This window comes from Ranitomeya variabilis, chromosome 6, assembly GCF_051348905.1.
Source record: "Ranitomeya variabilis isolate aRanVar5 chromosome 6, aRanVar5.hap1, whole genome shotgun sequence".
In the NCBI taxonomy this organism is placed as follows: domain Eukaryota; kingdom Metazoa; phylum Chordata; class Amphibia; order Anura; family Dendrobatidae; genus Ranitomeya; species Ranitomeya variabilis.
This window is the reverse complement of record NC_135237.1, coordinates 440,689,220-440,707,434: the sequence shown is the minus strand read 5'-3', so window position 1 is coordinate 440,707,434 and position 18,215 is coordinate 440,689,220. Positions and strand designations below refer to the sequence as shown.

Here is an 18,215-nt window from a genome sequence, read left to right as displayed (position 1 = left end):
AAACAGAACCATCAAAAGTTTGGTTGCATCTGTCAACAGGGTCGTAAAAAATGAGTTGAGTCCAAAAAAAACAAAAAAAACCCACAAAACTGCCAAAGATTTTAGAATAATCAAATTTGAAGCAAGCAGGAAGTCATTATGCTCTAATGTTGTCATATTCCAGAACTGCAGCCTCCCAGAAGTACAAGGCGTATAGTGGTCAAAGACCTGGATGAGGTAAGGGAAGCTGAGACCTGACCATCACTCAAGACACAGAAGGTGAAATGTCAAGGCTGGGCCAAGAAATGTCTGAAGACAGATTTATCAAATGTTTTATGGACTGATGAGATGAGTGACTCTTGGCAGACGAGATGGATGGATCCGCGGCTAAATCAGTAATGGGCACAGACCTCAACTTCGACTCAGATGAGAACAAGTGAACATGTGGTCCTGCTACGGGCTGGTATTATTACAGATGAGCTAGTTGGATCTTGTCGGGTTGAAGATGAATCAAAGTCAACTCCCAAGCCTGATTATGCAGGATAATGATTCATCACATGCATTGAAGTCTCGACTGTTTGGCTGCCAGTGAAAACTTTTACCCCTTACCATCATATTGCATACAGTCACGTCCTATTGAGGCTCCCTGATTTTGATGCGGACAAGTCAATCCCACATATTTCCCAGAAGATGATGTGATAATCAGCCATCACTGCCTCTAACAGCCTTGTGTGGAGCAGATGTCCATCCGTGACGGGTAACCTGTTAAGTGCCACTGTCCTGTTTCTATCATCGGCATTTACAGCACACCTGTAGGGGGATGCATCATTCTTTGTGTCCATGAAAAAAAGGAAAATGACCATAATGCAAGGTAGGTTAAAAATGAAAGACTAATAACATGGCCCCTTCTTCACTTGGCCTAAACCCTATTAAGAACTGTCACGTGTCATAGGTTGGCAGGTGCATGCTACACATGAAATAGTCTTGGCCTTCACTTATTCCAAGCATTCAAGATTTAGAAAATTATCCTACATTTTGAACTCATCTTTTGAATATGCTGTGTATTTCCATTGATAAATATTCTCAATGTGTATCTCATGCTCCCTTCTATTCATTTACTTGCAATTCCTTCTAATCCTATTTGGGAAAAGTTGAAATCATATAATTGGTATTGGTAGATTCAACTTGCACTTAAGGACAAATCATAAATGTTTGAGACCCCTTTTTACTTCTAATGAGGCGGTGGCTTTAATTCTAAACTGTCGTGTCATGCACAATGGATGTCTGCTTCGCACTTTCCAGAAAGCTATCCATCTAGAAAGTCACCATCTCTTTGCAATTTCCCTTTGTGATTCAGAAAGCTGGTGAAGACGTCGAGGTAGTTCTCCTGGGAAATAAGTGTGACAGAGAAGACGAACGTGAGGTTTCAAAAGAAAGAGGGGAAAAGGTAAGCATTGATTGTCTCTGCATAGAAAAGCATTTGAGTTAGCCGGGTACACTGCATCTGTAAGGCGCCTGACCATGCAGCTCCGTCATTAGGAACTAATGTTGCTTAGAATGGAATTCTCATTTTGGAATATTGATTGCGCCTTTTTCTTAAGATGCACATTTGAAAAATGTCTTTTAATTCAGGTATTATAAAGTTTTATCCATTGGTTCAAACTTTGGAAGCATATTTCTTACACATTAACGTTATTTGTAACTGTCTATAAAATGTAAAGTCTTTGTGTCTGCTGCAAATAGACTTTGTGCCTCTCCATATACCAGAATCTTTGATATTCTACGTATATAACACTATAATTTGTTATAAGATGCCTAACACGTCACATATATTTGGCCTGCATTAATGTTATATATGCTCCAAGAAATTGAAGAAAATTCAAATTATATTTGAAATTAGTTTTGACTCGAGGGATTCAGACCATAAACATCAAAGTGTATATACAAATGGTGAGACATGATCACAAGGGGTCCGTTTACTGGGTCCCCACTGTTCAGAGAATGGAGGTATCAAAGTCTTCTGTGTGGATGAAGCCATAGTGAACATGTGCTACTACTGTCCAATCACTGTCTTTAGCAGTGGTGGTCGCACATGCTGTATTCACACTGGGGACTTTGTGCCCCCTGTTCTTGATATAGGTGGCAATCTTAGCAGCCAGAACCCATCAATCATATATTTCTCATCTATCCTGTGAATAGGGAATAAGTGTATTTTCTTTTCATGGGACACCCCTTTTTTAAAGATTACTGTTTTATATCCCTCCCATGCGGATTTTTGTACACCTGGCTCATGCAGATATTATTCATTGGGTACAGACCACAAACACACTATGTGTAGTCCAATCCTCTACTATACATTCCTTCCCCGACCCTCTATCCTTACCAACATGGGTACTGTGGTGGCACCTATGGTTCCTGCGGGTTAGTATTATTTGTGCACCATGTTATATGTCCCTGAGACATTGGCATGTTGAACTAGTGTTTGATTCTCTATTTTCAAAGACGATAAGCCATCAGAAAAGGGTGTCTCATGGAGGGATACTCGCCTTCCCCTATTAACTACACATGCCCAAATGTGCGCTCGTGCCTAAAGGGAGGCTTAGAGGAATAGCTGTAGATTTATGCTTAGTTTAGAAAAATAAACTGATTCATACAGAAGCGATCCAGCAAAAAGTACACATATTCAAATCCCATCATTATCATGTTAAAAGACTAATTTATTATTAAAAATAAACCTTTCACACTTTATATTTGCTATTTCAGTAAGTGGCCTTGTAGAAACGGTCATTCTTTCTGGCCTTTTTTGGGCTATTTGACTGTCTGGAGCATAATCTTTTGTGGATTAAGTTTTGGCATCAAAATGGTCAGAAAGAAAACACCTTCTTGTGACATTCTCAGGTTGAGAAAGAAGGTTATACTATACGATAAACTGTCAAGAAAATAAAGATGAAGTAAATAGAGAGGGATGATGGTTGGATAGCAGCTCTGCCAAACCAAGATACATGCTCCAAAAACAGGGATAAGATGGAAGTAGTTTTAGTTACGCGTTTCGGTACTGGGATAGTCCCTTTCTGAAAACCAGCCAGTTGTAGTTGGTTTTGAGAAAGGGACTGGTCCAGTCCTGAAATGCTTAAATAAAACTATTTTCGTGTTATTCTCAAGCTTGAAGCAAGTACCCTAATTCGGCTATTCAACCGTCATCCCCTTCCATTTACTTCATTCCACGTGAGGAAAAAGTATCCCTTCTCTTTGCAAACGGCACTGTAGCAGCTGGATTTATTCTATGGGAGTTGTACGCTCTACAAGCCCACCTGGTGTGCTCACACCCGACTCCCTACCCTATCAATCCCTAAAATATCATCCTATGTGTGAGTTGTCTCTCCTTTTCCAGTTTTCTCCAACAAAATAAAAATGTCCTAGAAGGTTGCAAGATCATATACATATCCAAGGTAAAAGGAATTTCAAGAAGGGTGGCACTGAATTTTGCAATGCCATACCCCTCTGGGCAGCTATTAAGATCAGTTTTTTCCTATCGCCACGACAGCACCCTTACGAGAGAGGGGATCCGCCCACCATCTGGACAGGAACCTACAGGATTTAAAGGGGCGGTCCCCCTCACCACTCCAGTTTGGGTTCCCGTCCGGATGGCGGGAGCCTGCAGGAAGATTCTCTTACCCGGGTCCACCATGCCTCTGCGCGGTTTCCCTGAGAACGGCAGAATCGGGGACTCTGGAAGCAGCGTCGGGGGTGTTCTTTTTCAGACCCCTCCTCGTCTGGTCGTGGGGTACGCGTTCCCAGGGGCCGGGCACGCCGCCCTGGGTCGCGTGAATGCCGCAGCGCTGTCTGTAAGCGCGCGGCGCCGGCTCAGCGTCCTTCATACAGAGGACCCGGAAGTGGAAGGTAGGACTTCCGGGGTATGCTGGGGGAGGAGGCGCGGCTGCCAGTATTAAGCAGCGGTGACTGCAGGAGAAAGTGCGGCAGTTATGACTTCGGTTGCGGATACAGAGCACCTTCAGGTGGAGGTGCCTGATCAGCGTAAGAAGAGTGACAGCAGCCGCTCCAGGAGCAGCAGCAGCGTGGTACGGGGGCAGGAGCAGGCAGGTGCCTCAACGTCACGTATGGATTCCCCTCCTCAGAGACCGGTACTATACAGTTCAGCCTTGGTGAGTGTTTTCAAAAAAAACAAGTAGCTGATATAGCTTGTCTGTCCTTGTGCTTTGTTTTAGGCCAAAAAATCGGCTAAATCCAAGCACAAGCAATGTGCTTTATGTGCGGTTCCCCTGCCTGATAGTTATCAGAAAAGGCTCTGCCAGACTTGTATTTGTCAGACCTTGGAAGAGGAGGCTCCCCTTCGTGCATCAGACCTCAGGGCAGTTATAAGGGAGGAGATTAGTAGTTCCCTGAAAAGCAGTCGGCATGAGAGATCCAGGGAGGTATCGCCAGGATCGAGCCCGTCTATGCAAGAGGGTGAATGCTCACGTTCCTCATCACCATCCTCTTCGGATGAAGAGGGGAGACCTTGCTTTTCAGTAGATGGAATGGACGCACTAGTTAAAGCAGTTCGTACCACCATGGGGGTTGTAGAAAACAAGGAGCCAAGGTCAACCCAAGATCTAATGTTTGCAGGGTTGTGCCAAAGAAGCCGTAAATCGTTTCCGGTAGTGGATACGGTGAAAGAACTTGTTAAGCGAGAGTGGGATAAGCAGGATAAGGGTTTCCTGCCATCATCAGCTAAGAGAAGGTACCCCTTTGATGACAAAGTCCTGGCAGAATGGGTTAAAATTCCTAAAGTGGATGCGGCTGTAGCTTCCACGTCTAAATAAACTACCTTACCGCTAGAGGATGTAGGCCTTCTAAAAGACCCTGCGGATAGAAAAGCGGACATGTTCCTTAAAAAAGTGTGGGAAGCATCGTCGAGGGCTTTCAAACCGGCAATTGCCGGCACTTGCACTGCCAGATCAGTTATGGTCTGGGTAGCCCAGCTGGAGGAGCAGCTAAAAACTAAGGTGCCTCGTGACAAGCTACTGGATTCACTATCCCAGATTCGGGAAGGTGTAGCATACTTGGCGGACGCCTCGGTGGACTCCCTAAAACTTGCAGCCAGATCGGCAGGACTCTCAAACGCTGCCCGGCGAGCCTTATGGCTTAAAACCTGGAAGGGGGACGCGCAGGCTAGAGCTAAATTATGTACTATTCCGTGTAGGGGTGAGTACTTGTTTGGGCCAGTGCTAGATGACATCCTAGCTAAGGCTGATGATAGGAAGAAAGGTTTTCCTAAAGTGTTCAATCCTACCTTTAGGAATACCTTCAAGAGACGTTTCCTATACCGGAGACCTTACTCAGCCCGGAATTGGGAGCCGGCGGAGCCAAAGAAGAGAAGTTCAGACTTCAACACCTCATCATCTTCTTCAAGATGTAGGCGAAATTACCGATAGATCGGACCTTCCAGTAGGGGGCAGATTAACGCATTTTTATGCTCAATGGAGCAGAGTAACTTCCAGTAATTGGATCCTAGGTATAGTTAGGTCGGGATTAAAGCTAGAGTTCCGGGAAAGACCTTCAGATTATTTTATATTGACTGCCCCTGGTTCCTTAAACCAACAGAAGGCCCTGGAAAAAGAGATTCAAATGTTGAGACAAAAGGAAGTTATTATAGAGGTTCCAAAAGATCAGGAGGGAGAGGGGTTCTATTCCCCCTTATTCTTAATCCCCAAACCTGATGGTTCCTTTCAAACCATCATAAATTTACGAAAACTGAACAAATTTTTACAATACCATGCCTTTAAAATGGAATAAATTAAATCGGCAACTAAACTTCTTTTTCCCAGGTGTTATATGACAGTCCTGGATTTAAAAGATGCATACTACCATCTGCCCATTCACAAAGATCACCAACGGTTCCTCAGAATGGCGGTGCGCCTAAACGATCAGGTCAGGCACTTTCAGTTTACGGCAATGCCATTTGGATTATCTATGGCACCAAGGGTGTTTACTAAGGTCATTGCGGAAGTAATGGCCTATGTCAGAGAGCAAGATACTTTAGTTATACCCTACTTGGATGACTTCCTAGTAGTGGGTAATTCATTTGTCCAGTGTAAAGATCGCCTAAACTGTATAATATCTTCTCTACAGGACCTAGGTTGGTTGGTCAACCTAGAGAAGTCAAAACTAAGGCCATCGACTATTCAAACCTTCTTGGGTATTCTGCTAAATTCAGAGAATCAGCTGTGTTTTCTTCCCGAAGAAAAGAAGCAGAAGGTCATACACAAAGTCAGCACGGTGATAAAAAGACCAAATCTGACCTTGAGAGATGCAATGTCCCTGTTGGGATCGTTAACAGCGTGTATACCGGCTGTTCAGTGGGCTCAATTCCACACTCGGGTACTACAAGCCCAGGTCCTGGATACAGAGAAGAGCCTTCAAGGTCGGTTAAGCGGAAATCTCAGGCTATCTACCACCACTCTAAACAGTCTAAAATGGTGGCTAAATATAGAACATTTGTCAAACGGAGTTTGTTGGGAAATAGTACCAGACAACACGATCACGACCGACGCCAGTCCAATAGGATGGGGAGCTCACATAGGAGATGTTTGGACTCAAGGGCAATGGTCTCCCTTAGAAGCCCAAAACTCCTCCAATTGGAAGGAGCTCACGGCAGTAAAAAATACCCTGCTCAGATGGCTACCGTTGCTTCAGGACTCGCATGTAAGAGTCCAGTCGGACTAGTTAAAGCAGTTCGTACCACCATGGGGGTTGTAGAAAACAAGGAGCCAAGGTCAACCCAAGATCTAATGAAAGGAGATTACTACTAAGATTTACTGTAAGGTCTGGAAAAAATTTCTTGCCTTTCACCAACAGCCCTTTACGGATAAAATTCCAATTCCGGCTATTCTGGAATTTTTACAGAAGGGCCGTGAATTGGGTTTGGCGATAAATACCCTTAGGGTTCAGGTATCTGCTCTGGGGGCATTGTATAACAGCAATGTAGCAGGAAATAGATGGGTATCTAGATTTATGAAAGCTATGGATCGGAGTAACCCCGTTCATATTGTTAGATTACCGCCATGGGATCTAAATTTGGTTTTAGATGCTTTAACAGAACCCCCCTTTGAGCCGTTAGATTCTGTCTCCATTAAAAATTTAACTCTAAAGACGGCCCTGCTAGTAGCCTTGACTTCTGCTAGAAGAGTGAGTGATATGCAAGCATTGTCAGTAGACCCTCCTTATCTAATGGTCTTTCAGGATAGGCTAGTCTTGAAGCCTGATCCAGCATACCTACCGAAGGTAGCCTCTAAGTTCCATAGGAGTCAGGAAATATATTTACCTTCATTTTATGATAACCCAGTTTCAGCAGAAGAACAAAAATGTCATAGGCTAGACGTTAGAAGAACTGTATTAGAGTACCTACACAAAACAGAACCCTGGAGGCAGAGTAGGGCTCTGTTTGTTTCCTTTCAGAATCCAAGGAAGGGGACGAGTGTTACTAAAGGTTCTATTGCCAGATGGATCAGAGATGCAATATGTCTTGCCTGTACTGCCAAAGGTCAAACTCCTCCAGAAGGCATCAAGGCCCACTCCACTAGAGCCATGGCCTCATCCTGGGCGGAGAAAACGGACGTCTCCATAGACGTGATATGTAAGGCGGCAACGTGGTCATCTCCTTCCACCTTTTATAATCATTACCGTCTTGATCTATCATGTAAGGCCAATTTAGACTTTGGCCGTTCAGTACTCAGTGCTGTGGTCCCTCCCAGGTGATTAGTCTTTGAAAGTCTCTCGTAAGGGTGCTGTCGTGGCGATAGGAAAACCGGTTTTTACTTACCGGTAATAGGATTTTACAGAGTCCACGACAGCACCCGCACATTCCCCCCCCGTAGTTAAATCACTGGTTTCTGCACTCTTTGGGTAGTGTGCCATTAGTTATCACTCTTTTAGAGGTGATGGTATTTAGTAATGTTTAAGTATATATGATTATGTACTAACTCAATGGGCGGTGTCCCTTATACTCTGAAACACAAACTGGAGTGGTGAGGGGGACCGCCCCTTTAAATCCTGTAGGTTCCTGTCCAGATGGTGGGCGGATCCCCTCTCTCGTAAGGGTGCTGTCGTGGACTCTGTAAAATCCTATTACCGGTAAGTAAAAACCGGTATCTTACACCAGAACAATAACCTAAAGCACTGCCCCAAATCGGACACTGCCTGTTTATTCTTATTTTTCACCTGGTATTCTGTCAGCAGTGGATTGACAACATGTCTAACCCTTATAATGCACCTAATTTATGAGCGCCTCTAATATAAATGCAAGTGTCCCCTACTTCTATGTCATTGTATACAGTATGTAAGTGAAGTTATCTTCTCTTAGAGGTGATTTCAAGCAGCAATAATGTTATTTAGTTATTCGCCTTATCAAAAATAATTAAAATTGTAAAGTGATTTTAAAAACGAGAACATTTTTAATGTACTTGTTAAACATCCTCTTGGTTGTCAAGAATTGAGGGATTTTTTTAATATTATTGATTAGTGTTTATTGCTCAGGTTGCTGCCACTGAAGCTTTTCAGTGGTGGTCTGTGTCCTAGGCAAGGAGTGTTATATTTCTAAGCTCTTTCTAATAAAGCTTGTAAGCGCTCCTCTGTTACTGGCTAGATTGCTGGATCCAGCCAGCTTTAGTGCTCTTGTGCTTGTTCGATACTACAAAGCTGCCTATTCTTGCAGCATCAGAGAGCATACAGTTTAAGCCACAAAAAATACATGCTCACCTACCAGATGCCTGCAGCTCCTCCTTACTTCTGTCTGTGTCTTTCCTGCATTAGTTTTCTGGCATCCATTTCTGGCTTGGAGCATTTGGTGACCACTGTAGTCAATCAGAGATTGTTTTAAACTGTCTCAAACAGGACTTAATAGCCAAACATGACACTAGCCACTCCCAAGGGTAATCTCGTTTCCCCTTACACCCTTATACAGGAATCCATCCTTCACTGCAGAGGCCCCTGGGTTGCATCCACAGAGTAGCTCTTGGCTAGTGGAGGGTTGAATGGTCAGCTAACTGGGCAACTACCTGAGAGGTGGGAACTATGACTGAATCAGAGGCCAGATGCATGAGGAGAGGAATAGACAGGGTCAGGAAGAGACATGAGGCAGAAGAGGTGGCAAACTGTTAAGGATCGACTCCAATAAGATATCCAAGGACATAAACAGAGCACTTTCAGAGTATAAAAAAAGCGCACTAGGAGAAAAGAAAATAATGCAATAACTGAAAAGGGACAGGTGAAACATGGGAATTTAAACCGGGTGCAGTGTGCCCCCATTGGCAGCCGAACCCATCCTACCATTTGTCCACATTCCCCGTAACGGGGAATCACTAAGGTGCCTGGTCTGGGTGGTGACGGAGCCGCACTGTAGGAGGAGACTCTGCAGAAGGAGTGACGTGTGTGCTACTAAGCAGATGGAGACCCACCTCTCCCTTATCTTGTCACTGTTCACCACAGGAAATAGGAGGTGGCATCTGACAGTGGAAGGAGCCAGGACAGGTATGTATGTATGTTAGTGTTTGTCAGTTGCCCTTAGTAGTTCTTACACACTAGATAAATCTCTGTTGGAAGTGAAGGGCATGCAGTAATTGGTTTGTTCCCTGGCTTCCTTGTTTCATATGTGAACAGTTCATGGACTCTGACTACCAGCTACAAGGCCACCATCAAGGCAGCACAGATGCCTTCTTTTAAGAATCCAGGCAACAGCAGGTACTGCAGTGTAGCCTGTCACCTTTTAAATTATTAATTAGCACATTTCCAAAAGTGGTGGCTGCAGGCAATCAGAATCTACAGAGAATCGGTATCCGATTTTGGGCTACTGAACAACTAGCATGTTATTAGTCCACCGTTGTTCAGCGTTTCGAACATTCTCTTGTCACATCCCTTAGTGACGCTGAGCATATAAGTTTTTTACTCTCTGCATCTGTAATATTACAGGAAAAATGCATGTAATTTCTCTTCTTCTGCTTTCTGAATGTAAAACTAAAAGAACATGTCGATATCATATCATTCAAGCTTCTCTGTACAAAAGTGACCAGTGTAGTATGGTACCATAGTGAATCTGTCATAAAATAGTGACCTAGCTGGACGCAGGCCTTTGTGGTCACTGTTTCCGCTTAGCCTCACAGCAGCAAAGCATTATCATTCCCATTATTATCATTCCCGTAGTAATGTGCACTGTCGCATGTACAGTCATCACGGACAAAAGTGTTTCCTGTTGAGATGAATGAAATGCAGAGATTCATACACCCACACATATACCTGGGAACTTTTACCCTAGTTCCTAATGTTCAGCCAGAGGTTAGAAAGTTTGACTTTAAAAAGAAAATGTATTTATTGTCCTTACTTCTTTATTGGCATCGGAGTCATTATACACTGCTCAAAATAACAAAGGGAACACTAAAGTGCCACATCCTAGGTATCACTGAATTAAATATTCCAGTTGCAAATCTTAATTCATTACTTAGTGGAATGTGCTGAGAACAATAAAACCTAAAAATGCTAAATATAAATCTGTAAATCAAAATTAATATTCCATGGAGGACTGGATTTAGAATATTAGAATATATATAATGCAAAATCAAATAACAGGCTGATCCAACTTCAGTGGAAATGCCTCAAGACAAGGAAATGATGCTCAGTAGTGTGTGTGGCCTCCATGTGCCGGTATGACCTCCCTACAATGCCTAGGCATGCTTCTGATGAAGGGGTGGATGTTCTCCTGATTCTGATTTCAGCGATCTATCACTTAGATTACTGAGTGAAGCCGTTGTGACATAATCAGAGTTCTTAGATGTAGCATGTAGCAGAGCTCAGAAAGCTGCCCCTGCCCACACCACAGCTTTCTGTGTATATTGTCTATTGACAGTGAGCTGCTAATCAGTGGTGTGGGCGGAGAATGACCAGTATTTATGTTGGCACCTGTCCAGTGATAATCTTTTGCTGATACAAATTCATTGTATTTAAACTACAACACACAGTCTAAGAAAGTGATACATTGCTGAAATCAGTGTCTCAGCCCCTACCTCATGCAGCCCCCAGATTACATTCTCTGCTGACAGATTCCATTTAAAGTGGTTTGTCTGTGATGCAGACAATAGTACTCACTGGGAGCAATGGTGTAAACAAAGCAATGGACGTGTGCGGAGGTGAGCAAAGCACAGGGGTTTTTTTGTTATGTTTTTGAAACATGCTGGTGCTGGTGTATAAGGTTTTTCTGAAACCGTAACAACAACCCTTATAAGAGAGTAGGTGGCCGGGTCACTGGTGACACCATTGAAGAAAGCACCGTTCTGGTGACTGAAGTGCAAAACATGAAAGGATGTGGATGACAGGCGTTGCACATTCCTGCAATTTTCAGTACCAGTCAGCCTTTAAATTAGTTATATTGATATGCCTAAGAACAGTTGGTTGCTTTTGCAGCTGGTTCCTGGACTATGGAAAGATTTGTCCAGGCTTGAGATAAACTATATTAGGCAGTAGACAAACATTAGGCTGACTGCATACAGTTGAAACCAGAAGTTTACATACACTATATACAAAGACACATTTGCATATTTTTCTCAATATCTGACATAAAATCAGAATAAATCGTTCCCGTTTTAGGTCAATTAGGAATACTATAATTATTAACCCCTTATGTCAGCTCCCCTGCAGGGCTCTGCGGTTAGCCCGCATCAAAGCCGGGACATGTCAGCTGTTTTGAACAGCTGACATGTGCCCGCAATAGCGGCGGGTGAAATCGCGATTCACCCGCCGCTATTAACTAGTTAAATGCCGCTGTCAAACGCAGACAGCGGCATTTAACTACCGCATCCGGCCGGGCGGCCGGAAATGACGTCATCGCCGACCCCCGTCACATGATCGGGGGTCGGTGATGTGTCAGGACAGTAACCATAGAGGTCCTTGAGACCTCTATGGTTACTGATCGCCGCTAGCTGTGAGCGCCACCCTGTGGTCGGCGCTCACAGCACACCTGCAATTCTACTACATAGCAGCGAACAGCAGATCGCTGCTATGTAGCAGAGGCGATCGAGTTGTGCTAGCTTCTAGCCTCCCATGGAGGCTATTGAAACATGGCAAAAGTTAAAAAAAAAAAGTTAAAAAAAATGTGAAAAAAATAAAAAAATATAAAAGTTTAAATCACCCCCCTTTCGCCCCAATCAAAATAAATCAATAATAAAAAAAAAAAATCTACACATATTTGGTATCGCCACGTTCAGAATCGCCCGATCTATCAATAAAAAAAAGCATGAACCTAATCGCTAAACGGCGTAACGAGAAAAAAAATCGAAACGCCAGAATTACGTTTTTTTGGTCGCCGCGACATTGCATTCAAATGCAATAACGGGCGATCAAAAGTACGTATCTGCACCGAAATGGTATCATTAAAAACGCCAGCTCGGAACGCAAAAAATAAGCCCTCAACCGACCCCAGATCATGAAAAATGGAGACGCTACGAGTATCGGAAAATGGCGCAATTTTATTTTTTTTTAGCAAAGTTTGGAATTTTTTTTTCACCACTTAGGTAAAAAATAACCTAGTCATGTTAGGTGTCTATGAACTCGTAATGACCTGGAGAATCATAATGGCAGGTCAGTTTTAGCATTTAGTGTGGGATTGCACTTTTTTTGCAATTTCACCGCACTTGGAATTTTTTTCCCGTTTTCTAGTACACGACATGGTAAAACCAATGATGTCGTTCAAAAGTACAACTTGTCCCGCAAAAAATAAGCCCTCACATGGCCAAATTGACAGAAAAATAAAAAAGTTATGGTTCTGGGAAGGAGGGGAGTGAAAAACAAACACGGAAAAACGATAACTCCTACGGTCATGAAGGGGTTAATATTTGCCAAACGCCAGAATAATGAGAGAGAGAGAATGTTTTAAGGCATTTTTATTACTTACTGCAAAGTGAAAAGTTTACATACATTTCACTAGTATTTGGTACCATTTCCCTTAAACTGAATGACTTGGGTCAAACGTTTGGGATATCCTTCCACAAGCTTCTCACAATACTTGGTCGGAATTTGGGCCCATTCCTCCTGACAAAACTGGTGTAACTGATCCAGGTTTGTAGATCGCCTTGCTCGCATCGGCCTTTTCATCTTTGTCCATAAATTTTCAATAGGATTGAGATCAGGGCTTTGTGATGGCCACTCCATAACATTGACTTTGTAATCCTTAAACCACTTTGTTACTATTTTGGCAGTATGCTTGGGGTCATTGGCCATTTGGAAGACCCATTTCTGCCCAAGCTTTAACTTCCTGGCTGATGTCTTGAGATGTTGCTTCAGTATTGCCGCATAATCTTCTTTTCTCATGATGCCATCTATATTGTGAAATACACCAGTCTCTCCTGCAGCAACGTAACCCCACAGCATGATGCTCCAAACGTAACGATGGTCATTATGCCCAAAAAGTTCAATATTAGTTTTATGAGATCACAGGACATGTCTCCAAAAATTAAGGTGTTTGTTCCTGTGTCTGCTACCTTTGCCTTGTTATCTTCCTCTGTTTTTATTTATTTTTCATACTTTACTTATTAGTAAACGTTTTGCATTTGATTGTGAACTCATTAGAAACAATCATGAACAAGGTGGAACACCTTAGGCTTCTTTCACACTTCAGTTGTTTGGCGTCAGTCTGCTCCGACATAGTGACGGATCGACGGATCCGTCACAATTGTTAAGAAAACGGTTCTAACAGATCCAGTTTTTTGACGGATCCGTTACTTGGGGGTTGTCTGGGAAAAGTATTTACTTTTTGGAGCATGCGCAATTGAAAAAGCGGATTGGGGCGACGGATCCGCCGAAATGACGGTCGCGACGGATCAGTCGCCCATAGGCGGCCATTCTATGGAATGGCGGACGCGACGGATCCGTTGCGAACCGCCATTTCGGCACAGACAAAAAACGTTATAATGTCCGTCTATGTCTAGACGACGTCCGCCAAATTTCGACAGATCCGTCACATGGCGGATGGAACGGACGACCATCTGTCACAATCCATCGCTAATGCAAGTCTATGGGAAAATAGCGGATCCGCCAAAAAAAAATGGCGGATCCGCTATTTGATGAAAACGGCGGATTCAAACTGACGCCAAACAACTGAAGTTTAAAGAGGTTAATCTTGGTGATTCCCAACCTGGAAAGTTCTAGGTTCTTATGTAGGCATGGCTCATCGAGCAGGCTCTATGCTCCATTGCCTGGTCCTGGCACTCTGAAAAATGCCGGACCACTGGATTGGACCAGTCTCAGCTCTCCGTTCAGCAATACTTTAATGCTACCGAAGCAAAGTTACCTTTGCAAGCAGCATGAGAGAGAGAGCAATTCAGACCAGCTCCATGACCATGGCCATGCTGAACTGTCAATCTCTAGGAATAAACACCCCTGGAAAAGAAGGAAGCAGGGACAGAGTGGTGCAGCCCCGAAGCTGCAATTTGAGATGAATCCTGTAAAGTTGCTGAAATTTCACTTACCCAGCAAAATTAGCTGATATTTCCTTACTAAAAGTAATTCATAGAGTTATGTATGACCTGCATGTCTACCCATTATCTGCCATCTACAGCACATAATTCCTGTATAAAGTGTATGTATTGTTATGTCACATATTCCCACAATACAGCGTCACCACCTAACAGGTTGTTCTTTTCTAGTTGGCTTGGGAATATGGTATACCATTCTATGAGACAAGTGCTAAAGAAAATATCAATATTGAGAATGCGTTTCATATGTTGTCAGAGGCCATATACTCAAAGGTAAGTGTTATACAGTTTTCCTACGTGAAAACGAATATCAAACAAATTAACAGAAAAATAAAGGGTTCATGAATTTTATTTTAAATTTTAATTTACTAATACTACACACACATACAAAACAGTCTAAAAAACAACACTACAAAACATGCATAGTAATAAAAATGAGTACAATATAAGTTTTATAGCAAAATAGACACAATAGGTGGGTAAACCAACAGTGATAACCCCATGAAGGAAATAACTAGTACAGATCACAAAATGATCAGTGTAAAAAAATAGCAGCCATACTTGCAATAACATGTCCAGACACAAGTGCACAACAGGATGCAGCAAGCCCCCATGGTGGTGAACCAGCAGGGAAACACCCATGTGGGAAGGAATTGCTACAGATCACAAAAAAGCAAAAATGCAAGAAAAGAAATGTAATATCTACAGCCAAAGAGAATAATGAATTCTTAATGCAATGTTAGGTAGACATATTGCATATTACATTATTCAACTTGGTGTGCTATAAAATATAGTAGTTTCCTGAAACTGGAAGTAAAATAGAATGCATAGCTACAGTATCAGAGGGTAAAGACTCACACACCAAACACACCTGACGCATGTTTCACAAATGCTTCATCAGGGGTCGTATACATACATACATACATACATACATACAAGTGCTTCTCACAAAATTAGAATATCATCAAAAAGTTAATTTATTTCAGTTCTTCAATACCAAAAGTGAAACTTATATATTATATAGAGTCATTACCAACAGAGTGATCTATTTTAAGTGTTTATTTCTGTTAATGTTGATGATTATGGCTTACAGCCAATGAAAACCCAAAAGTCATTATCTCAGTAAATTAGAATACTTTATAACACCAGCTTGAAAAAATCTGAAATGTTGGCCTACTAAAATGTACCATATGTTCAGTAAATGCACTCAATACTTGGTCGGGGCTCCTTTGGCACCAATTACTTCATCAATGCGGCGTGGCATGGAGGCGATCAGCCTGTGGCACTGCTGAGCTCTTAAGGAAGCCCAGGTTGCTTTGATAGCAGCCTTCAGCTCGTCTGCATTATTGAACCTACAAAGAAATCCTCAGCACTACTGGAGGACATCCCCCGTGAGCCAAAACATATAAACCAAGAAAAACCTAATGATAATGGATCAGTATGGTAACCAAAAAGTTGTAATAACTACAAAATTATAATAAATCAGTGTGAATGTACACAGAATCCATACCAAATGGGGGTAAGCAAAAATATACAATTTATTAGAAACAATATTTAATACATAAGTCATACAAAAGAGACAATAGTGAAAAATGGATGATAACAGCCAAATAGATTGGCGCATCAGATGGTAACAAAGTGCGCTATGAGGTAGCACAAATATCACTGCTGCAAAGCCCACAACATCTATTGCACCGATGTCATACAAATAACAAGCATAGTGTCAATGAAGCCTCTAATGGAACCAAAAGATGAGCATACTAATAGTCATTACACTGAATATCCACAATCCTGGATTACTACGATGTAAAATATAAGGCAGACTATAAGGTAAACCTAATAGGAGTTATGCCATAATTGGCTAAATACTAGTACCTTGAGACATCACGGCACCAGAGTGCGGGCGTGCAAGCAGGATACTGAGAGCCTCGACACGCGTTTCACCGCCTTGGCTTCGTCAGGAGGCGTCTGCATTGTTGGGTCTGGTGTCTCTCATCTTCCTCTTGATAATACCCCATAGATTATGAGGTTAAGGTCAGGCGAGTTTTCTGGCCAATCAAGCACAGTGATACTGTTGTTTTTAAACCAGGTATTGGTGCTTATGGCAGTGTGGACAGGGGCCAAGTCCTGTTGGAGAATGGCATTTTCATCTCCAAAAAGCTTGTCGGCAGAGGGAAGCATGAAGAGCTCTAAAATTCCCTGGAAGACGGCTGCGCTGACTTTGGTCTTGGTAAAACACAGTGGACCTACACCAGCAGATGACATGGCTCCCCAAACCATCACTGATTGTGGAAACTTCACACTAGACCTCAAGGAGCTTGGGTTGTGTGCCTCTCCACTCTTCCTCCAGACTCTATAACCTTGATTTCCAAATGAAATGCAAAATTTACTTTCATCTGAAAACAACACCTTGGACCACTGAGCAACAGTCCAGTTCTTTTTCTCTTTGGCCCAAGTAAGACGCTTCTGGCATTGTCCATTTGTCATGAGTGGCTTAACACAAGGTATGCAACACTTGTATCCCATGTCCTGGATTCGTCTGTATGTGGTGGCTCTTGAAGCAATGACTCCAGCACCAGTCCACTCCTTGTGAATCTCCTCCAAACTTTTGAATGGCCTTTTCTTGACAATCCGTTCAAAGCAGCGGTTATCCCGGTTGCCTGTGCACCTTTTTCTACCACACCTTTTCCTTCCACTCAACTTTCCATTAATATGCTTGGATACAGCACTCTGTGAACAGCCAGCTTCTTTAGCAATGACCTTTTGTGGCTTACCCTCCTTGACATGTGTCAAGTCAGCAGCATTCTTCCCCATGATTGTGGAGACTACTGAAAGAGACTAAGGGACCTTTTTAAACGCTTAGGAAGCCTTTGCAGGTGTTTTTTGTTAATTATTCTAATTTACTGAGATAATGACATTTGGGTTTTCATTGGCTGTAAGCCATAATCATCAACATTACCAAAAATAAACACTTGAAATAGATCACTTTGTTTTGCAATGACTCTATATAATGAGTTTCACTATTTTTTTATTGAAGAACCTAAATAAATTAACTTTTTGATGATATTCTAATTTTGTGAGAAGCACACCTGGACATACATACATACGAGTAGATACATGGCACTTCGACACATTAAACAATTTGTAATACAGCTCTCTAAAAGCCCTAACATGAATAAAAGTCAGTCTGAGTCTTCAGTTTTGGTCCGGAGTTTCATCTTTTAATGTTTCTTTTTCAGAGGTCGTCTGTATTAATCAATCAAAATATAGTGAACTTGAGAGAACTGAAGAAAAGCTCATCCTGCGTGAGTTGTTGGTAGATGAGTGAATGTACATCGAGGAAGACTCGGACATATACCATCAAGCAGTATTTTTTTAGCTAAACACTGAAATACAGATTAGATATTTAGTCCAAGTATAGAAATGCAAAAGTGCTGCGTTTTTTCCAGCTCTGCATAACCTTTTAAGCAACAGTAATCTGCTCTAGTTGAATGCTTTTCTCTTTTCTTTTTATGCATTTTTGTTATGGATTTGATGCATAGTTTTTAAATGTTGCCTTTTAGTGCAGAAACTACCGTATTTTTGGGATTATAAGACACACCATACCATAAGACGCATCTAGGGTTTAGAAAAGTAAAATAAATAAAATTGAAGCAAAAAAGTGGTTAATTCTGTGCTAAAATCTCTCATCCTGGTGTGTGTGTGTGTGTGTGTGTGTGT

General features: G+C 42.3%; 1 protein-coding gene across 1 annotated transcript in view; it reads left to right on the top strand.

Annotated features, from left to right (window-relative positions):
• Positions 1-18,215, top strand: part of LOC143781221 (ras-related protein Rab-10-like) — a 105,717-nt gene extending 87,502 nt beyond the window's left edge. Inside the window, exons 4-6 of the mRNA XM_077267708.1 lie at positions 1,337-1,426; positions 14,667-14,768; positions 17,735-18,215. Coding sequence (XP_077123823.1) covers positions 1,337-1,426; positions 14,667-14,768; positions 17,735-17,815 — 273 coding nt within the window. The 3' untranslated portion in view covers positions 17,816-18,215. The remainder of the gene's footprint in view (positions 1-1,336; positions 1,427-14,666; positions 14,769-17,734) is intronic.